This window comes from Hippopotamus amphibius, chromosome 11, assembly GCF_030028045.1.
Source record: "Hippopotamus amphibius kiboko isolate mHipAmp2 chromosome 11, mHipAmp2.hap2, whole genome shotgun sequence".
Taxonomy (NCBI): Eukaryota; Metazoa; Chordata; class Mammalia; order Artiodactyla; family Hippopotamidae; genus Hippopotamus; species Hippopotamus amphibius.
Genome location: NC_080196.1, coordinates 54,058,456 through 54,080,868, shown reverse-complemented (window position 1 = coordinate 54,080,868; position 22,413 = coordinate 54,058,456). Strand labels below are relative to the sequence as shown.

Sequence of the window (22,413 nt, the reverse complement as noted above, 5' to 3'; positions counted from 1 at the left end):
AAAGTCCAGCCAACACACATCCTACCACTGAGGCGTTTCTCAAACATCGGTGTAGGCCGCCCCTTCCTCCGCGGTCTGACCTCTGAGAACCGCCCTCTCGAGGGGGTCTGGCCGGACCTCCCGAATGCGGCGCCGGGGAGAAGCAGGGCGCCGCGCGTTTTCGAAGCAAGTCCGAGCGCGGGGGCTCCCAGGCCCCCCTGTCCGAGGAAGAGCAGAGCAAATGCTGAAGGTGGCAGAGCGGAGGCTGGAAAACCGCACCACGGACTGGACTTGCAGGACACCGGCGCACAGCGAAGGGCGGGGTGACCTCTGTCCGCCCTGGGGGCGCTCCCCGCCGCGCACCACGTTGAGGAGGCGCGCCAACCGCCCCGCCCCCCGAGGCCTCGACCCAGGTTACCTCAGGACCCGAGGCCGCTGCCGCCGCCGCAGCCCGCCGTGCAGACCGGAGGGGCCGCTTGGAGCCCCCGCCGTGTCACTGCGCAGAGGGACCAGCCGAACGTGGGTCAGGGCGCAGGAAGACACGGGCTCAAGCCCAGCCTCCGCCCTGCCCGCCACGCCAGTCCCGCCAACCACGGACTCGCACCCGCTCGTGCCGGCGCCCTCAGCACGCCGCGCGCGGCACGCCGGGACTCGGGGTTCGGGCCACGTGACCTGAGTTCTCCGGAAGTTGCGTCACAGCACGCGCGTGGCGCGGCGCCGCTTCCGCAAACAGAGTCGCGAGTGGCTGGACGGTGAGTGTATGGCCGAGGTCCTGGGCTCGGTGGTTTTTGTGGTCGCCGCAGCCGCCCGGGTGGAACGGGCGCTCTGACCGCTGGCGGTGCCAGGTCTGCGGGCGCTAACGCTCCTCTGCGCACAGCCCGCCCGGGTTTGAGAGGCCCGAGAGCGGCTTCAGGCCCGCGGGGCTGCCGGAGCCGGAGAGGCCGGCCACCTGGCCTGCGCGGTGGGCCGGAACCTGAGCCGGGGCTACACCGGGGCGGCTTGGTGCGTCCTCCGGCCCAAGGAGACTTGGCCCGCCGGCGGGTCGGGCATGGAGCTCATCTGCTTGAGCTCGAGCCCTTGGGCCGGCGTTCTCGAGACATCTCGGGTGTGACTGCCGCGCAGGTCACCGAGATGCAGGTTTGGTCTTGTATGCGCATCCGTGTATTTGTCGACTTTTTACCTGAGTTTTTTCTCGAGGGTGCCGAAGGGCCCTTCTCTAGGGTCGGGACCTTACTCATTATTCACCTTGGACGCTCGGCCTCGGTCATCCATCTCTCGGGTCTTTTGGAATTCTGTGTCGTTTATTCTGACTGAATTGTCTTTAGACCATCTCATCTGTGTAACTGTCACACATAAGTATAAGTAAAACAAACTTTTATCCCCAGTAGTGAATTTAGATATTACATTTACAGTTGGAATTAATTATAGCTAAGGACAAGTTATATTGGTATTTCTTTATTAGGAAATAAATGGCAGGGAGAAGAGGATAGGGACTTGATAAATGTGGATAGTTTTACTAGATAATCATTTTAAGCAGTTATTCAGAAAATTACATTTCTGGTAATTTTATTTCTTTCTGATTCACTTCTTCCTGTTTTGGCATGTCTTGGTATTTTGTTACCTCAGACCTTGGGTAGTGAAAGCTAATATCCCTTGAAACCCTTCCCGGTTTTAATTGACTTGCTTTTCCCATTCCGTTAAGGATTTTATTTCTTATTCCATTTCTTTACAGGAAACACTTTCTCCCGCTTTACCTCCCGCCGCCCCCCTCCCCCCCTTTCAGGTTCTAATTTTGATGAATCTCACTGATTTTTGGACTTTTGCTTTTTCTTCTTCGTTTAGTTTAAATAATAGAGCCTAACATTTTAATAGTGGTAAAGCAGCTGTAAACTTTTTGAAGACTAATTCACACAGTGCCTTATTGAGCTTCTCTGTAATAGGAGTTCACTCAACTTGTTGAATGACTTAATAAATTTCTGTCCAATAAATACCTCACTGATTTTTCTCCCCCTTCCATTTCACACATAGGCCTAAGAACATTTGAAAGAGGCTAATCGTTATTAAAGTGCAGGCTGAGTCTTGAAACTTCATGTCCACCCATTTCTACTCTCTTCACCTAATTCTGACACCCATTATGAAATAAGGGTTTTAGAAGTCAACCGTAGGTTTCCAGACTTTTCCTCTTCTTGGTTTTCAATGTCCCTAGGCCAAAACAAATAACTATTTCCCTTAGTAGTTTAGTCCAAACAATTTAATAATTGTGCCCGAACAACTTTATTTTTAAAAATAATAACAGATTGAAAGAAAAAAATGTGTTTAATTCATAGTTAACCACGAATGCAGACTAATGGAATGTGTACATATGTTGAGTACTGGACATCGTCTCAAGCCTTGAGATCATATTTGACACCAACTTCATTTCCTGTTTTACACTGATTTTCTGTGGTACCACCAAAGTCTCAGCTTCACAAGGTTCTGGAGTCAATTAAAGAAATGTAGTCCAGTCTATTCAGTTAAAACTGTGCTCTACTTGAAGCTGTATCTATGGTATCTTCCAGATGTCAGATATCACTACCTTTCTCTTAAATTTTAAAATATCCAGCTGTGGCCATATGAGTTTGTCGTGGGGTCCAGTGCACATTTTGGGAACCAAGGCTGTAGAGTAAGGATCAGGAGAGACATGGAACCGACTTCATTTACCATGACTTCATTTGTCAGTTTTAATGCCAGTGGTGACTTGTATGGATAAGATTGTAGAAGTGTTTGGGGATTATAGTTAATACTTCCACATTAGCATTTTCAGAAATTGGTATGCAATATATATCAATGATATTTTTAATATTCTCTAATGAGTTTTTTTTAAACTCTTAATCACTGAAATTAAACGGCTAGTTTCTGGTTTAAATTGTTTTTAAAGTCTCAGCATTACGTTTACAAGTAATATCAAATTTTTGCCATTCCAGTGTTAGTTCATGAAGTTTTACCGTCTAAGTAATCAAAAATGGAAAATTCTGCAAAAACAGAGGAATGTGGAAAGACCTCTCATAAAGAGGCAAAAACATCAGTAGATTCAGAAACAGAGTCTTCATTCATTATGAATAAAAACACCACCTTTCCTGGGACTGGGCTTTCTGAAAAGGCGCCTACTTGTGGGCAAGTGCACGCACCAAAAAAGAGAAAAATGGAGTTTGAGGATGATCTTGTAAAGGAAAGTTCTAGTTGTGGGGAAGACACTCCATCCAAGAAAAGAAAACTTGATGCTGAAATTGCCCCAGAGGAAAAAGGTTCTGGTGATGATGAAGGCATTTCAAGGAAAAGAAGAAAGGAAACTGATGGTTTCCCAAAAGATGAACCTACTGGAGATGGCACTCAGAAAAGGAGAAAAATAGAACTTGAGGATATTCCTGAAAAACAAAAGGTATTTTGAATGTATTTTCTTTTATTCATAATGAAATATTTCAGATTGAAATGTGGAGCAGTGGTGAAATAATACCTTTTTTTTAACATAATTTTAATAAGGATATTATATTTTTTTAATTTAATTTTTATTTTATATTGGAGTATATTCGATTTATAATGTGTTAGTGTCAGGTATATAGCAGAGTGATTCAGTTATATATATATACATATATCCATTCTTTTTTAGATTCTTTTGCCATACAGGTTATTACAGAATAACCCTGTGCTATAGAGTAGGTCCTTGTTGATTGTCCATTTTATATATAGTAGTGTGAATATATATGTTAATCCCAAACTCCTAATTTATCTCTCCCCCCAGACCTTACCCCTTTGGTAACCGTAAGTTTGTTTTTGAAGTCTGTGAGTCTGTTTCTGTGTTGTAAATAAGTTAATTTGTATCATTTTTTTTTAGATTCCACATATAAATGATATATGATATTTGTCTTTCTCTGACTTACTTCACTTAGTATGATAATCTCTAGGTCCATCCATGTTGCTGCAAATGGCATTATTTCATTCTTTTTTAAGGCTAAGTAATATTACATCATATATATGCACCACATCTTTATCCATTCCTTTGTTGATGGACATTTAGGTTGCTTCCCTGTCTTGGCTATTGTAAATAGTGCTGCAGTGAACATTGGGGTGCATATCTTTTCAAGTTATGGTTTTCTCCAGATATATGCCTGAGTGGGATTGCTGGATCATATGGTAGTTCTATTTTTAGTTTTTTAAGGAAGCTCCATACTGTTCTCCATTGTGGTTGTACCAGTTTACATTCCCACCAACAGTATACGAGGGTTCCTTTTTTTCCACACCTTCTCCGGCAATTATTGTTTGTAGACTTCTTGATGATGGCCATTTGGACCTGTGTGAAGTGATACCTCATTGTAGTTTTGATTTGCATTTCTCTAGTGATTAGTGATGTTGAGCATCTTTTAATGTGCTTTTTGCCATCTGTAGGAATGTTCTATTTTTAATAGACATCTGCTTAAGGGTTTTAACTCTTGTAATTTAGTTATTTTTTTATGTAGGTAAAACTTGTGCTAATGAGATAATTTTTATCTTATTTCAGAAAACTTATTTAACTTTTATAGCTTGCTTTTTCTTAGTATTTTCAAAAAGACAATAGTGTAAGGTCCAGATGATTTACCTTTTTTCTTTTTTAATTAAGTGTTCATCTCTTTTTTGTGTCTGAAGTATTTGAGATTATCACTTAAAATGATAAATTTCAAGACAGTACTGTTTTACATTCTTAAAGTAATTCCTTAAAATGTGTTGTTTCCATTTCTTATTAGGGTGGTTACATACAATTTTAGCTAAGCCTAGTATTTAGCAAGAATATTATAAAGCAAGGGATACCAAGTTATTTTCATCTGGGAATACTATATTGTTGTGGGATCTGAGATAGAGTCTGGGTTACTCAATGAATGAATAAAATTCTGCCATCGCTCCTCAGGAAGAAAGTGGCACATAAGCCACGTTTTTGTCATTGCTGGAATGAAAATCTTTGTAACAGAGAGGAGCCGGTATCATAAATGTAATTTTCAAACTTTTACTAGCAGTGGAACCCTTTTTTCAAATAAAAATTTTAAACCTATTTTAGGTATCAGATGAAATACTTTGGTTGAACAGGGAAGTGGCTTTGCCTACCTGGCATTTTTGCAGCATGCTTAGGGTCTTAGAGAGCACAGTTGGAAACTTGAATTAGGTTAATAGCAAACGATAGAAATCACTGACACTGAACATAGCCTGTTGAGTTCTCATCTCTTTGTGTATATTATCTCATTTAATGCCCACAACAATTTTATAATAATATAATAAACGTATTATTTCTATTTTATTTTCTTGTAGGAACTTCATCTACTGACTGGCATTTACTGAATTGAATAAATCAGAACTCTGAAAGAGTACTGGTTTTATTAATACATTAACACCAAAATTCTATAGATGAAAATCACGATGAAAATTTTTTGAATCAAGGGATGTTTTTAAAAATAGGGAACGGGGAAATCTTACATGTGATTATAGTTAGTGGTATTTCTGTAGTTATGCCATTGCTTAATGAAGTTTACTGATTTCAGTAGTATTTTATCCATATATAGGTCAGATGCTCTTTTAGACTTATTTTTTTCATATTCAGCTTCTTGATTTTATTCCATTTTTTAATTTTCAGAACTTGGAAGAAGGACACAGCTCAGCAGTGGCCGCTCACTACAATGAACTCCAGGAAGTTGGTTTGGAGAAGCGTAGCCAAAGTAGGATTTTTTACCTAAGAAACTTTAATAATTGGATGAAAAGTGTCCTCATTGGTATGTTTGTTTTTTGATTTACTGTTTTGAATTTTTAATTTCAGCTTATGTCTCTTTTTTTTTTCTTCCCAAATGGTTAAACATACACAAAGCTGCTAGGTGTTTATTTACTATTCATTTAAACATCAAACCTTGGCTTTATAAAACGGGAGCCAGAAATAAAACTAGGCCTTTGAGATAAATTCTTTTCATATTTACTTATGGCTGACTACATAAGATATTAATGAGTGTTTAAATGATATTAAGTTGATGAGTTAATCAGGCTTTCAGAAGGCAGTGTGCTTTTATATTTAGAATTAAGGTTACCTAGTGCTATTGAATAATCCATTTGACTCTGATAGTTTTGGAGCAATGATATATTGTTGAATTAAACATTCGGTTCCATTAGGTCAAGAAAATGGGCAGTGCCATAATTTTTTATCTCTAAACCTTTAATGAGTTGGTAAAGGTCATCATGTATATTGATTATCCTTTGAACGTTTTTCTTTTGGGGAGAATTAAGGTTTAGTTTGAGGACTGAGGAAGACATTCAGCTTTTTGGGCAGCATTTTATCTATGGAAACTCATCTTTGAAATTACAGTGAAAGTCAGTGGAGGAAATATGATTCATAATATATATATTGCTTTGTGTAAGAATATACTGAGTAGTCACCTGAGATTACAGAATTTTAAAAGCCAGTTGATTTTGAAGTTTTTCACAGAAAGGTTTTTTCAAAATTTTGGCTTCTGTTTTTGTTTTCTTAAAAGTCAGCCTCAGAAAAACTGAGAATGCTTTCATAATTACACTGAAAAGAATAAAGTGCTAATTATGGCTACTTTCTATTAGTTTTGACAATAATTTAGTAATTTTAAAAGATAAAATTATCCATTCTGAGAAGTGTTAGGAGTGGAAACTAGACTCATTATCTCAAACGCATTTTAATATTTTTTTCCTCACTTTAGTTTTTAGTATTCATGTTTTATTGCAAAAATAAGACTGATTTGACTCTGCTACTTGTCAGCCAGGGTAAATGAATAAATGAACTTTTTTCTTTTTAATTTTTTTTTTTTTGGGTTACCATTTTGGTGTTTTTAACCTATACTTGTAAAGTAATCTGTGGACCCTATTCCTAATTTCTTTTCAGTTTTTCTCTTCCCTTCCTCATCATCCTCAGTAAAGCAGATAACTTATCATTGAGTATTTTTCCTGATGTGTTGTTTATTCATGTGTTTATTCTTTGAATAAATATTTTTAAGTTCAGCCCTATTTTTCACTTTGTTGCTTGTATTATTTTTATAAACAGGGAAACAGGTAGTTTTTAAATACTTACGTCAGACTTAGCAAAAATTTATCTCAGCATATTCGTGGTATCATTTCTTCTTCAGCTGTTCCAGCAACTCTCTCAATGGGTGCTTTGCTGTCTGCACCTGTCTTTTTGGTCTTGCTGTAATCAGTGTGGTCTGTGCCAGATTCCCTTGCTGGCTTTTTTCTTTCTCTTATTAACACCCATTCTTTGTCATTCATTTTCTCTCCCTTGTTGCTGCTTATAGCTAGTGATAGTTGAGTACGATGCTTGAATGTGATAAAGTTATCTTCGAATAATGTTTCATGAAGATTTCCCTTCTCGTTAATCTTATGTCAAAATAGAGATTTTTTAATTCTTATTGTTTTTCATTCTCTGCATGTTATTTTTTATGCTGTTTTTGTAAGATTCATAGCAGAAAGTTAAATATGAAACACTTGTACTTCTGTGACATGAAAGGCAGAAGTATTTATACAAAATATTCTAGCAGTCAAAATAGTACACATAGTACACATAGGAAACAGAAAGCGTTAAACTCAGAATGACAGGAAGAGTAGATGTAGGATTCAGTATTTTACCCAATTTTAGAATTGCTGAATATTTCGTTGTCTAAGAATTTTGTTGTTGTTGTCTAAGAATATTAATATGCCTTTAATTGATATTTGAACCATTTGGCTATTGATATGTGGGGATCTACTAATGTTATTGTTGGCTATTAATGTGACTTGGTAGATTGCGACAGAAGATTCCATTTTTTACTTCAGAGTTTTTAAGAATTCTGATGATAGTAGAATTAAGAGGTATATAGATTTTTGACTAGTTCTTATATTTCTTTTGGAGGTAAGCTTGACATCTTTTATCAAAGTCAAGGCTCTGTTGTGATCCCATAATTATTTTTATTAAGTGTATAATAAGCTAAACACTTAGCTTTGGAAAGAGAACTACAAAAAATTATGAATAATTAATTTTTCTCTTATCATGAATGAATGTTGGGTATTCTTATATTAATTAGAATTTTAAATGTTTATTATTGACCCACCAAGGTCATGTGACTTTTCTGTACTGTTAAACTTCTTTTTAATAAAATGAGAGAGAAAAAGAAAATGTTTACTATTTAATGTTGAATCAAATTCTGAAAATAACTTTCAAAAACCTGTCTTACCTTCTAAAATACCAGACACATACTCTTTTGTCTTTAATGCTAAAGGATCAAGTTAATTAACTCATAGTCAAATTTTGAAATATTTCCCAAAAGTTATGAATTAATTACATAAATGAATGTGTTTATACTACAGTAAGTCCCCTCCACACGAACGAGTTCCGTTCTGAGAGCACGTTCATAAGTCCAGTTTGTTTGTAAGTCCAACAGAGCTAGCCAAGGTACCCAACTAACACAAACACTATATAGCTGTAATAGGTTTATAGTACTTTTCACACAAATGATACATAAAAAACAAACACAAAAACATTTTTAATCTTACAGTACAGTTCCTTGAAAAGTCCTGTAGTACAGTACAACAGTTGGCGCTTCTTAGTGGTACCAGCTACATCCCCGCTGCTTTTATGCTTGCTTCTGGACCTCCTGGGCTTGAAATAAAGGTACTGTACTAATGTACTCTTTACAGTACTGTAAAGTATACAAAAACACAACCACTTGTAGAGGAGGCATGCATGTGACATTGTACGCCAGACACATGAACTAACTTACGTGATTGGTCTTTGGAAGTTTGCTACTTGAAGGTTCGTGTGTCGGGGACTTACTGTACAGTCAGGCAGGAGTTAGTAGGTTTTTAGGGGTAACAGTTTATGCTTTAGTAAAAACGGAGAAGAGATCATTTATTATGACTTATTTCTCTCTTTTAGGGGAATTTTTAGAAAAGGTGCGACAGAAAAAAAAACGTGATATCACTGTGTTGGACCTGGGATGTGGTAAAGGTGGAGATTTGCTCAAGTGGAAAAAGGGAAGAATTGACAAGCTAGTTTGTACTGGTAAGATGGATAATGGCATGGGAAGGAATAATTTGTGGTCAGTAAGTAAATGGAAATAAGAAAGATCTCATTGTGGACATAACACTAAAATATCTTACCGCAAGATGTCTGGGGGCCAGGCGTGAGACAGGTGTTTTTTAAAATGGGTTATGAGACTTTACTGATGGTGTTAAAACCAAGGGTGGTTTGAGTCATATTGGACTCCACATTTGAAGCACAGACTTGGAAAGGCTTTCCCTGGTCAAAGATAGGACAGTTCCTTCATTAAAAAAGACTGTGATTACAGTGGATTGAAACACATGAAATAAAGGAAAAAAATCTCATTGTTCACACTTGCAGGCAGCAAAGAAACTTACTATTCTGAAATTCATAAACTAAAGGGGGGGATGAGTATTTATCTTCTCTAACCCTATATGAACCGTATTTCAACATAACCAAATGGTTGAAAAGAGAAATTCCTCTTTATTGAAAAATCATGATGAATAAGTTTTTCCACGCTTGATGAAATAATAGATCTAAGCAGCAATCATAAAAGATGCTAAAGCTACTGGGCGACAAGTTGATAGGAACTTACCTGGGTGAATCAAGCACCTGAATCCACCGGTCAGTCTTCACCCTGAAGAGGGACACGCAGAAGTCACGTTCCTTCCTGTGTGAGAAGTCATGGGAAGTGCCCAGCACCACTTGTGGAGTGGTATTGCCTCAACCAGCACTTCTCTTAAAAACGGTTGAGGACCGAAAGCTTTTGTGTATGTGGTTATATCTATTGATGATAGAAATTAAAACGGAGAATTTAAAAAATAGTTTGAATTTATTACAAGCAAAATGTAGTGAGAAGACTCGCATTTTAAAGGTATTGTTGCAAATTCCTTTTGAGTCTGAAATAGTAGAAGACAACTGGATTCTCATACCTGTTTCTGCATCAGTATGTTTTGGTGTGTTATTTTATTGGATGAATAGTTGTGAAATGGAGTATTTTAATAGCCTTTTCAGGTAATTGAGGATATTCATCTTTGATACTGTATCAAAATTCGGCAAGTGGTAGTTCCTTAAAGGTTAGTTACAGTGTGGAATCTGAAACCATATTGGCGAACTTTTTGTGTTCTGTTATATTTAAATCCATTGGTCTGTCGTGCACTTTGCCCTGCAGGATTTTATCATATTTGGAAAATAACGTCCACTAAGGTTATACAAATCTTCTAAATGTTGACATCAAGAAATTGTATTTGTTTAACATCACCATAAATCAGAAAAGTCTTAAGTGTTGGGAAGATGCCCAGACCATGGTGGTAGCTGCAGGTTTTTCAGAGCTGAAACTTACACTTAAAAGCTCAGATTTATCATTGGTAACAAATACTGTCTGTAGTTTTCATGAAGAGGTAGGCTCACCCTTTTCACTTTGAAGAAGAGGTCCCCCAAAGGTCTGTCAGTGGTTCTTTAAGTGAAAACAATTTTGTGTGAAAGCAGTGGCCAGTACAGCTCACAGTGCGGTCACAGCAGTCCTGTTCAGACTTCGTTATGTAGCAGAAATGTTTTGAAGATTTCATAAGATTAATTTTTAGTGTTTTATCAAGGACATTCTTAAATGAAATTGGCTTTTTCCCCCCCTTTTTTCTTTCTGTGCTGGTTTGTAGTGGTGAAGAATGTATCAAGTATTACCAGTACCATTGGTGCCCCTACCTTATATTCATGACAAGGTACCCACCGCTGCTTTTGTACCTGCAGTGCAAATCTCAACGCTGGGAAAAGGCAGATAACATTTTATTAAGAAAATATAAAGAGCTGGGCCTATAGTGTTAGGTTTTATAGTTCAAATTGGAATCTAAACTTTCTGCTTTTAACTTGGAATAAGCATTTGACAATCATGATAGAGCTTTTTGTTGTCAGTACCTGTTGAGAAAGTGTTTAATTCCTTTTGAAAAATAATAGGGCATTTGCATTGGAACAAAAGACCTCTCTATTGTTTTGAAAAGAATAGAACCTCTTTGCTTTTCTAAGGCTAGATTCCCTGCCTAAGTGTAACAGTTGAGACGCAGTCTAGATTTGTGCCATTTTTGCATTTCCGTTTTAACTCTGGAGGCCTTTGTCGACATTACTAACACCTGTCCCCCTTCCAGATATCGCTGATGTTTCTGTCAAACAGTGCCAGCAGCGTTACGAGGACATGAAAAATCGTTGTCGTGATAATGAATGTATTTTCAGTGCAGAATTTATAACTGCTGATTGTTCAAAGGTATGTGTTTCTTTTAAATTTCTCTGTTTTTATATTTTTAGTGTGAGTAAATGATTTGCTTTAAAAGTTAGCTCTTTCTTTACAGATTTGCTTTGAAACATTAAAAATCTTAGGACATGGATTTTCAGTTTCAACTAGAAATTCCATTAATGATTAAATTTCCTTAAATGACCCACTGAATACTTGTGGGAATTTTTAGCTTTTATTTCTTTTGCTTTTGAAATCATTTGTTGCTTTTCTGTTTGGACACAATTTATTTTCTAGTATTTTGAAATAGATCTGTGCTTATGTTTTGTTTATCTTGTAATTTGGGTGGTTTCCCAACATGTCACAGTCTGGTGACACCTGTTTCCAAATCTCTTTAACAGCTGAATTTCAAGACTGCAGAGACACTTGAAATGCTGGAAGTCTCACCTTGAACTTTATCTTTCTTGCCTGGCTTGTTAGTTCATTAAACTATTACAGATACCTTTAACCCTACACATTTTGTTTGCAGTTGTGAAAGTGGAAAGGAAAGATGAAAGTATACTGCTGGAAAATTGGAAACTTTTAAAAAACACTTCTGCATTAAAAAAAAAATGTCCCAGGGATTTGCTGGCAGTCCAGTGTTTAGGACTTGGTACTTTCACTGCCGTAGCCTGGGTTCAATCCCTGGTGGGGGAACTAAGATCTTGCAAGATGTGTGGCACAGCCTTAAAAATAAAAAATGTCCCAAAGGCCAACTTTGTGTTTTTTTTTAAACGCAAGTCATTGTTCAACATCATTTTACTTTAGTTTTCAAGTAAAGCCAATTAAAGAATCAACTCCTTTAAATGTCATGTTTGATTGATATATTTTAATTACTCTGAAGATGGGAATCGAATTCTATTGAACCAGAAAGAAAGAACGTTTTTATGATGATCCTTATGATATATAATGAGAAAGGGTAGATTGGTTGGAGGGCATGTATACTTTTATTTTAAGAATCCTAATTCTAGAAATTAATTCATTAACTTTTTATGTTGCAGCCAACTTCAGAATTGTGACCCATTTTAATGTGTTTCAGGAACTTTTGACTGATAAGTTTCGTGACCCAGAAATGTGCTTTGACATCTGCAGTTGTCAGTTTGTCTGCCATTACTCATTTGAGTCCTACGAGCAGGCTGATGTCATGCTCAGAAATGCATGTGAGAGACTGAGCCCTGGAGGCTATTTTATTGGTACCACTCCCAATAGCTTTGAGTTGATGTAAGTACTTTTATATATTGTGGTTTATAAAATACTCAAAATTAAGCTTATTTTAGAGTAGCAAATGTTTATCAGGAATAGAGTTTATAGAACATGCCATGTTGATCTTATAAGGTCTGAGCATTTTGATAATGTATTGAGTAGATACTCAAATTTTAAGTTAAAAAAAGTCAGATTTACAGATGAACCTTTAAAACATCTTTATATGTAAGTTTGAGACTGATGTTACTTGGAGCCAAAAAGCCAGAGGTGGTATTGCTAGACAAACTCCAGATCAGGTGTGAGGCATTGAGACTTAACCAGCTGTCATGATAGTGAAACCTGCTTCCAGCATAATTTTATTAGTGAGGTTGTTAATGATCTTTTAGTGTATTGCTTCTTAAAAGTAGCTCAACTCCAATTAAAAGCTAATCTTTATAAAATTGCATCATATGTGTGCCCCCCATATTTAATCCGATCAAAATAAATTTGACCTAATAAATTTTTTTGAGCTCTGTATTGGAGTATAATTGCTTTACACCTAATAACAAATTTAATCTTTTTATTTTGGTTTGCGGATGACTTTTATAGACGACGCCTTGAAGCTTCAGAAACAGAATCATTTGGAAATGAAATATATACTGTGAAATTCCAGAAGAAAGGAGATTACCCTTTATTTGGCTGCAAATATGACTTCAACTTGGAAGGTGTTGTGGATGTCCCTGAATTCTTGGTCTATTTTCCATTGCTAAATGAGTAAGAATGTCATTAATCCGTTACTGTTTTTTTTTTTTTTGTAAGAGAGAAGGAAAAGGGGGAAAAATCAGTATTTCTCTTTCTTATTTTAAGTGGGATCCTAAGAAGAAGTATAGCCTTATTTTTTAAAGAAAAAAGAATAACTTCAAACCCAGGGTTGGTGCCATAGGTCTCTTACAACCTTACTCATTTAGTTTCGTTTATTCCTGGAATTATTTTATCCTGTAGGCAAGAAAGGGAGCCTGTCGCCTGCAACTTGTGGCAGAAGATAACTGACACTATAAATAGCAAAAGATTTGTTTTTAAGTAATGCTGTTACTTTGGTAACATAAAATGCGTGTTCCCAAAGCAGAGATCCTCCTTTTGACAGGGATACGTATTAAAAGTTGTTTTATATTTCACTATAGCTTATGAAATTGCCTCTGTCTCACGGACAATGTGATAATAAAGTCCTGATTCAAGAATGTATTCACTCATGCACCTGAATTCCTAGGAGTCCTGGCAAACCACAGGCACAGGGAAAGCTGGGGTTTCAGGTAAGGCCTCAAGGCCTTATGAGACACCTTGATCTTGGGGTTCTCCCCAATAGAGAGCGTGGAAGAGTCCAGTTAAATGCAGGCCATGTCACAGCTGACCAAACTGCATTTCCTTCTTTTTAAAACAAAGCCTTTATTAACTAAGGAAAAGGAAGAGCTTTATTTTTTTGCTTATTTTTGGCTGGTGATTATTTGAATTGTCTCAGGCAACTTATAAAACTATGGGTGTAGGATTTTCAGAAGTTCTACAATATACAAAAATATTATACGATAATCGAGAAAATGAAGTAGCATGTGACTAAATGTGGAAAATATGCACAATTTATAAGTATGAACTATAAAATTAAAAAATTTATCACATTTTCCTTATAGTTAGCAAACTTTTGGGAAATGTTATGCTCTTCAACTTTATGAAGGAAAAAGTTAAACGTTTTTAGTATGTTGTTTTATATGTTTGGTATGTTAGCTTGGTGTTTTTGGTTGACAAAATGGTGATTTGAGCATACCCCAAAAGGTAAAGAATAAAATGAAAGGTTTTTTTCTTTTTTTAAATGCTAGGCAAACACTAGCAGTCTTTTCTGCTTATATTGCCTAATGATGATAAACATATAAAGTCATAAATTACCACTTTAATATTTAAAATTTTTAAACATTATTTATTGAGACAGGTATTCATTCAGGGAGACAATCTGAAAATGCATAGGGATTTTGAGATGTTCTTTTGACATTTCATTAATTAGCTTTTGCATGGCAAACCTATTCAGATTGGTCAAATTGAGTCTCAGTTTTTTGTAATTATATTTCGAGGGTATAAAGCTTGATTTCATTTTTGAAGGCTTATTTTGGATATTTATGCTAGAAAATGAACTGCCTGGAATAGAAGAGGCTTTTATATTTACTCATGTTGTCTTTCCAAGGAGGGTTAATGCAAATTATAGGGAGTTCTGCCTTATGTATGCCTCTTACCTGCAAATCCGAGTGGACCTCAAATGTTTACTTCACTCTGTCCCCTCATCTGTCACCTCATAAGTCCCCTTTCAGAGTTTTTCCCATTCTTCCTCTCCTCCTTCTCCTGCTACCTCAAATCATCCTCACGGTCCCTTTTGTTGTCCATAGATACATAGTAATCAACTTTGGCAAATGCAGTGGGAAAGAATATACACACAAAGCGTTAAACAGAGAGACCTAATGTCATTGAGGATTTAAGGAAGCCACCTGGGGAAAAGTGACTTTTAAGTCAACATCTAAAGGATGTCTAATTGGCCAGTTGGAGACTGGAAGGGAGAGTGTTGCAGGCATAAGGGGCAATATGTGTGAAGGCCCCGAGTGGGACAGACAGAGCTTGGCTCGTTCAAGGACCTGAAGGAAAGCCATTGTGACTGGACCTTAAGGAATCAGGGCTCAGCTGGCTCAAGATGAGGCAGCACTCCTGTGTAAATGAGTGCCTCAGAGGCTGTGTTAAAGGTTTTTGAATTGTGCCCTCAGTGCGCTGGAGAGCCAGTGAGTGGTGTAAAGGAGGGACGTGACCTGTGCACTTTTGAAAGCATAATCTGGCTGCACTTGGAAGATGGGTTGAGGGAGGGTAAGAATAGAAGCCGGGAAATGAGCCAAGTGATACAGCTGTGTGGTGGTGATGATGGAGCAAGATGGTGGCCAATGGCAGGATCAGGAGTGTTTGAAGTACGTCATATAGGTAAATGGAGACGACTTAGTGGCGTGCTGAACACTAGGCGTGGAGAGCGGGTGGTGTGGATCATTAGATGGATTTACTGAAATAGCAAAGATTGGTAGAAGAACAGCCTAGTGGGATTCAGCCCTGGAGGTGGAAAGTTAGAGCATGCCTGTGACAGTCCTGGTGGAGATTTCTAGGGAGCAGTGCAGTAAATGAGTGTGACAGAAGCCAGGACTGAGCTATGGTAGCTGTTGGCAAGCTGTGTATATCAGGGAATGACAGTGAGCAAGGCTCTGGGCCACATGGCATTTGGAAGTTGGGAAAAGAAACCTATGCAACAAACTGTGAAGAAGCAGTTCAGGATGTAGGATAAAAATTAATAGTGCATCTTGCCAGGGAATCCAGTAGATGAAGGAGAATATTTTAAGAAGGAAGTTGGTAGCTATTTTCAGTGCCACTGTAAGAGATTGAGTTAGATAAAATGGAGTTTGTAGAAGAGGGTTCCTTACAGCCTGTGCTCCCCATCTCACAGCCTTTCTTGTCATTTCCTGGCCTGTTTGTTATGTTCCTGGGGTTCCCTGTGACCCAGTGAGATTTAACTGCACATTTCCTTCAGGTCACTGGTGTGTTGCGCTTCACTCATTTTGCATGGTCCTCTTGTGAATTTGTAGTTTTTAGTTAAGCCCAGAAGATGTTACTGTTTTGTGAGGAATTACAAGTATTTTGGAATACTTTTCACTAAATAATCTTTTTTGGACAGAATGGCAAAGAAGTACAATATGAAACTAGTCTACAAAAAAACATTTCTGGAATTCTATGAGGAAAAGATTAAGAACAATGAAAATAAAATGCTGTTAAAACGAATGCAGGCTCTGGAGGTAAGTATTTAGAAAAGGTGTAAAAATTTCAGGTCGTAGTAAACTTGCTTGACTGTTCCTGAGATTCCTTTCAAGGCCATGTACACATTCAGTATTTATATAAATTACACAGATTATTGGTGTGAATTCTAGACTCTTCAGCACCTAGGGCAGAGCTTTCACGTAGGTGTTCTCAACCTCAGGACTGTTGGCATTTGGGGCTGCTCTGTGCCCTATAGCATGTTCAGCAGCACCCTTGCCTCTCCCCACTATGGAAGTCCAAAAAATTAAATGCTTTTTAAACAGCAAACACACAGCTAAATTTCTAATATCTGAGGTTACTGTGGGATACTTATAGAGAAAGGGGGAAAAGAAGATAGCAAAGTAGGCATTCCTGGATCAGTTTCTTAAAAGTTCTTCAGGAAGATGCAGGTCTAAAGTGGTTCCTTGCTCTAGCTAGTTTGTTGTAACAGGGTGAAGAAAGGAATTAAAAGAGTGTGTAACCTTTGTAGAGTAGATGGCTGCTACATGAGTCTGTGTAACTCATTGTTTTGATTTACATGCATTACACAGCACTTTACTTCATAGTATAAAGAGATATTACTTAAAATGGATTAAAAGTAGTGCTCGAAGTAATTTGAATAAACATTTCAGCATACCTGTAAAAACACAGCATTTTTCTGAGGTCCTTCTTCCGATTCTTTGTAAATATGGAGATGACCTTTATTGGAGGCTGGATGTTTTCCTTCTCTTCTGGAATGCCCAAGGTTCCATTGACTGAGTGTTTCGTTTGTATTATTTCCAGTTGCTGTTCATGCTTCCATGGCTGTTAAGTCACCATAATGTTCAAATGAATGTTTAGCTCTTCTGATAACTTCCTTCAGCTCAAAGTTGTAATAGAAAAAGCCTTGGACCGGAATTCGGGGAGATGCAGGTGTTTGCTGCTGCGTGGTCCTTGTTGTCAATTCAGGACACGGTTCAGTCCCCGTGTAGACGTTCTGTGATTGTAGATACTCTGATTGTCATCTCAGCATCTCAGTATTGACCGTGGCGGCTGCCCTGTTCAGAGAGGATTCCCTTCACCCTTTTTTTCATATTTCAAAAGTATTTGTAGTTTGTATTCCTGAAGTAATACTTAAAGATTCTTCTTTTACTTATTTCAGTGACTTAGCGTGTTTAATTCTGAATTGTAAATATCAGTGTAATGTCTCAACTAGGAATTATACTTGCTTTCCTAGCCGTATCCCGCAAATGAGAATTCCAGGCTTGCATCTGAGAAGGCAGATGACTATGAACATGCAGCAAAGTACATGAAGAACAGTCAAGTGAGGTTACCTTTGGTAAGTTTTCATTTTTTAACGTTTTACAGAAAAATGGAAACTTAGGAAATTATTTCACTGGTTTACAGTACTTGGGTTCACCGAGTTACAAATCAGATACACATTAGCCTGTTTCCCCTAAGTTATGATAGCTTTTTATAACTGTAAAATATAGAATAAAATGGATTTTAACAAGCTGAGAATGAAGGGCTGTATTTGAGAAAGTAAGGATGGGAGAACAGTTACAGGCTTGGCTTGAGAGTTTTCTTCCTGTGTCATTGTGTCTTAACCTGGACACTACTGACTTATGGTGTTCCGTAGTAAAATTCAGGGGCTTATGAACTGAGATGGGGAAAAATTACATCTTCATTTTCACTGACTTCTATGTGGAAATTCACATTTTCCTTAATTATGAATGTTACACAGTTATCACTTCTTTAAAATTATATTAGTTACCAGACTTGCTACTGTGTCTTGTTACTCAGTGCCTTTGCAAAGTAGCAAGTGTATTACTAAATACAGTTTATTTCCTTTGTGTGATACGTACTTTATTTTGTGATTTCCTTTGTAAAAACACAAAAATCTTATTCACTCCTGCAGTATTGTTTGATGTTTCAAGATAGGCTTTTTTTTCTCCCTTCATTTTCCAATTTAAAAATGTAAGCTAGGTACTTTTTCCAGTTACACATGAATATCATCTTTATGCAGATTTACCATTTGGTTGAGAGTCAGTGGTTTAGGGAATTGGCAGGAGTGCAAAAGTGGTGAGAAGATGGCATTAAAGGTTAATCTCATTGATTTATTTTATATTCACATAACAATAGTAGTAACATCAAATTGTATGTATATTTATAATGAAGTTAGGATTTTGGGGCACCTCTGTGCATTATTGAAAAATAAGTATGTACTTCCATATTTCAATCTGAAATTTTCTTTCTTTTTTTTCAAATTTTAGGGAACGTTAAGTAAATCAGAATGGGAAGCTACAAGTGAGTACATCATCAGTGTAGATTTACTGACATTTTCAAAGATTGCTTCACAGTGATTGTTAAAATCTGAAAACTTTAGAATTTTTCTGACGCACATTAGATTGTGTGAGGGGTTGATTGTATTTACACAAAATTCCTATAAATGTCTAAATTCCCCGTGTCTTGCATGGCTGTTTAGTGCCAAGAGAAGAGATATGTAGGATGTTCCTTAACATAAACTTTGATGAGTATTCTTAAACATTTTCATTGTCTACTCGTTACCATGAAGCTGTCTGTATTTGACGTCTTTATCTCGCATTTCTGTTGGAAATTTTGGCTTATGGAGCACTTCTCTGTATTTTATTTGGTTCTAGCCTATCTGGTGTTGACAGTAAAGGCATAATAAATACTAGCACATTTAGTGAAGCAGCACTGAGCAGGATGTTTTAGAGGGTGTGTGCTTGAGAACAGCCATGATGTGGGGACATTCTAAAATGAGGCACCAGTGTTTGGAGGAGAAGTCAGAGGCCTGGCCAATCTGTGAAGTCCCAGAGCCTCCCTGCCAGGATGATGATACCCTTATATGGTTGCCCTGATGACTTAAAAGGTAGTTCCCATTCTTTGGTTAAATATTTGTTGATTATGTTGAAGGGAAAATCAAACATAATCAGAGACAAGCCATCTGATAAACATTTTGAATACTGACTTACATACAGATCTATGAAAGGGCTTTGGGGGGGGTAAAAAAATAAATTGTACCTCTCTGCCTTCCAGAAGTGTACTATCAAGTGGAAGAAACAGACATAAATAAGTGACTTCTAGGGAAACTTTTACATGCTGAAGTTCCTGTAATGGGGAAAACAGATGAAAGAGAGCCTAATAAAAACTAGTGAAATCTGGAAACTAGTAATAGTTGGAATTATTGAGTAGTTAGCTTGTGCCTAGTTGCTATGTTATGCCTCATTTAATCCTCACGGTTTTATGAGTAGACTACTATTACTTCTATCTTCTTTTCACAGATAGGTAACAGATGAATAGCTTGGCTGAGGTCAGAGAACTAGCCTAGGTGCTCCACACTCACAGCCATGGCCTCAAGGACGCCCACGGAAAGGAAAATTCTTAGGACTTGCTGAATTGGAGGGAGAGGAAAAGGAAAGAAGACAAGGGCTCACACTTTGAGCCTGTTTGTTTCGGAATATTGGTGCCCTGGATAGAAATGGGATTGGAAGATTTAGGGGTATAATCTCTAACAAATGTAGAAATGTGCGCGGAAACCGACACATTTCTTTGGTTTCCCTGGAGTGCCGTGTAACAGAACGACCTTGGTCAAAGGTCATGATGGTGGTGCTGGCTGTAGATTGGCACTGTAGTTTTATATTAGACGTGTTACTTCAGTGATAATATACAAGTGAAGAATTAGATGCCCCCAGACAGTTGAGGAAGAGGTGGATTAGAGAGGAGAAAAGCAACAGGAAAGGAGCAGTGGCCAAAGGGTAGCTAGGATCAGCGTGTCAAGGGCCATCTGCTGTGTGATGAATATACTCTTGTAACCTGGCAGGCTTTGTGAGCTGGTGCCACAGTCTAAGAACCTGTATTTTAGACTCCTACTGGTCTAATCATTGAGCTTGCATTACCAGAGCCTGCTGCTCCTCTAGAAGATGCTTTAAATATGGAAGGAAGGAGAATTGTTGCTGATTTGCTTTTGGAAGTGGTTCAAGTTTCGTTTGTTTAAATCCTGATTGAAATGCTGGCACAGAAGGTATTTTATATAATTAGTCAGACTGCCAAAATTTTTGAGCTAGAAAGGAGAGAAAGTTATTGATTGCTGATCTGGAATCAGGCACTGGTTTTAAATGAGCCTAGATCAGGGCAGGTCAGGACTGCCAGTTTACCTGCAGAGGGTATAGGTGTGTGGGGGGTGGGTTTGGCAGGGTTCACTGCAGAAAGATCCCTTGGAGTGCGGGGCAAGCTCAGCAGTGCCAGCCTGTCCTGAGCCCCAGGACTTGCTTGTGAGTGCTTTAGGCTGCTCTGCTTCCTTTCCCTCAAGAAGAATCCAGAGTGTTGGTCACCCTGCCTGTTTTCTGCCCACCCGTCTACTGTGCTGCCTGCCATATTTATTTTTCCTAAGACACTTGGGAGCTAGTAGATGAGGAGTAGAGAGAGCATGGCCAGAGTGGTATTAGGGGAGACAGCATGGTGCACCTGTGCAGGCTGGGTTGGAGGGGCCAAGGGCGCGAGAATCAGGAGGCCCTTACGTGCAGGTCTCCCGTCCTACTGCCTTCCTGTTACACAGTGGACCCAAGGGGCGAGGCCTCTTCGTAATGTGGCCTCTTATCGCGACTCGATGGGTGAATGTCCTAGTGAACACCCTGAACATTCTTGTGATGTTTTGAGGATTTGTCTTCTCAGCTGTTTTCATAACCATAAAATCTGTTGGTATCTTATAAGCAGAAACAGTAAGTTTGAACTTCATTGTGATTCAGAATGGGAAACTGTAGATACATTTGCATATCTTTGAACTCACATTAAAGCAGGAAACCTTATTTAAGGGAGAGTGCTTTGGGGGCTGGGACCGTCAGTTATCATGTTGGCTCACTTTCCTTACTAGGCCCTACAACACAACAGCTGGATAATTGGATGAATTCTAACATGCATGTTATATGTGTTCCTTACAGTTTTTATTAGGGTGTTTTTCCCCCCCTGAGTAGCAAACTTAGAGTATCCCTGCACTCACAGTAGTTCAGTTATTCCAGGAAAAAAATTAAATCATAAGGTTTCTCAGTTTTCATTTTCTTTGCTTTTATACTTTTTTTTTCCCCTCAAACTGTCAGTAGAGATTTTTAGAGCTGTTGAATTGGTTTTCTGCAGGGCTGTGATGTCACCAAGTATTACAGTAAGTGGATATTTGTTTTCAGTGATCCCATATCGCCTAAGTATGACTCAAAATTATTGAAGAACTCTTAGAAATAATGGAATTTTTCCTTTTCAAAAGCTGCTTGAGAATTTTCACCAAATTATGAACAAGACCAGGATTGTTGCCCTGAGGATATGAGAAACCAACCTCTAACTTTTTTTTCTTTTTAGGTATTTACTTGGTTTTTGCATTTGAGAAGCAGCAGTGAGCACATCACATATGCAGAGCAGCTGTGTTCTGTTTTGTACAGATTCGAACGGTCCATCTTCCATAGATCTGACAACCTTGTTTAATTTAATTATTCTCAGTGTGCAGGATGCTGCTGGAAACCACAGTGTATAAATTCAGCATTTGCTGTCTGTGACAGATGAACTTTGTGTGTGTATATGAGTGAGTTGGGACCTTTGTCTTTAAAAATCTATTTTTAAGTAATGTTCTAGGAATTCCATTTGCCTCCACCCTCTTAGCTCATAAAAATTATAAAATGACTTGTTAAAGCCTCTGAGTTCTTTTGCCAGTGCCCTGCTTTGTCCAGTGTTTATTTACAGTATTAAATTTATTGCAGTTATAGAATCAGTGAGAGAGAGTACTGATTTTTGGGGGTTGTACTTATTTCCTTAATTTTGTTAATGTTTTTCAAGATTAAATTAACTGTGTTCTGTACAATTGAATGTAAGTGTTCAATATATATTGCTAAAATTATAAGTTTAAAAGTAAATTTTAGATGGTCATAAAAGTTAATTACCTAGAATTTTAACCAGTTACTAAACTTCATTATAAATAACAACTACTTCATATGCTAATATGAGGCAATTGTAGAACTGGATAGAACATTTCAGATTCCAGCATAAAAGTGTTTTGCATTTGGGGGGCTTTCTCTTAAGAGTTTCCTACGATAGCAATTTATGTTTCTAATTATCAAGGATGTAG

At 37.9% G+C, this 22,413-nt stretch overlaps 1 protein-coding gene across 4 annotated transcripts; it reads left to right on the top strand.

The window, feature by feature from the left end:
* The first annotated feature begins 669 nt into the window (after nucleotides 1-669).
* On the top strand, nucleotides 670-21,971 carry RNMT (RNA guanine-7 methyltransferase). 4 transcript variants are annotated; one of them, XM_057698955.1, is made up of 11 exons: nucleotides 670-731; nucleotides 2,943-3,397; nucleotides 5,615-5,750; nucleotides 8,897-9,022; nucleotides 11,140-11,255; nucleotides 12,301-12,482; nucleotides 13,053-13,217; nucleotides 16,186-16,303; nucleotides 17,521-17,622; nucleotides 18,557-18,590; nucleotides 21,654-21,971. In XM_057698955.1, exons 2-11 carry the CDS (start codon nucleotides 2,981-2,983, stop codon nucleotides 21,689-21,691), a joined length of 1,434 nt encoding a protein of 477 aa, XP_057554938.1. In that variant the 5' UTR covers nucleotides 670-731; nucleotides 2,943-2,980; the 3' UTR covers nucleotides 21,692-21,971. The 4 variants fall into 4 exon arrangements, with proteins under 4 accessions (XP_057554938.1, XP_057554939.1, XP_057554936.1 ...); XM_057698956.1 differs by having other exon boundaries at nucleotides 683-731; nucleotides 19,589-21,792; XM_057698953.1 differs by lacking the exon at nucleotides 18,557-18,590 and having other exon boundaries at nucleotides 683-731.
* The last annotated feature ends 442 nt before the right edge of the window (nucleotides 21,972-22,413 follow it).

Coding starts and splice junctions, on each gene's coding strand:
- RNMT (XM_057698953.1), top strand. CDS start 2,981: ATGGAAAATTCTGCAAAAACAGAGGAATGTGGAAAGACCTCTCATAAA. Junction 16,304..17,520: donor AACGAATGCAGGCTCTGGAG/GTAAGTATTTAG, acceptor TTGCTTTCCTAG/CCGTATCCCGCAAATGAGAA. Junction 17,623..21,653: donor GTCAAGTGAGGTTACCTTTG/GTAAGTTTTCAT, acceptor TTTTCTTTTTAG/GTATTTACTTGGTTTTTGCA.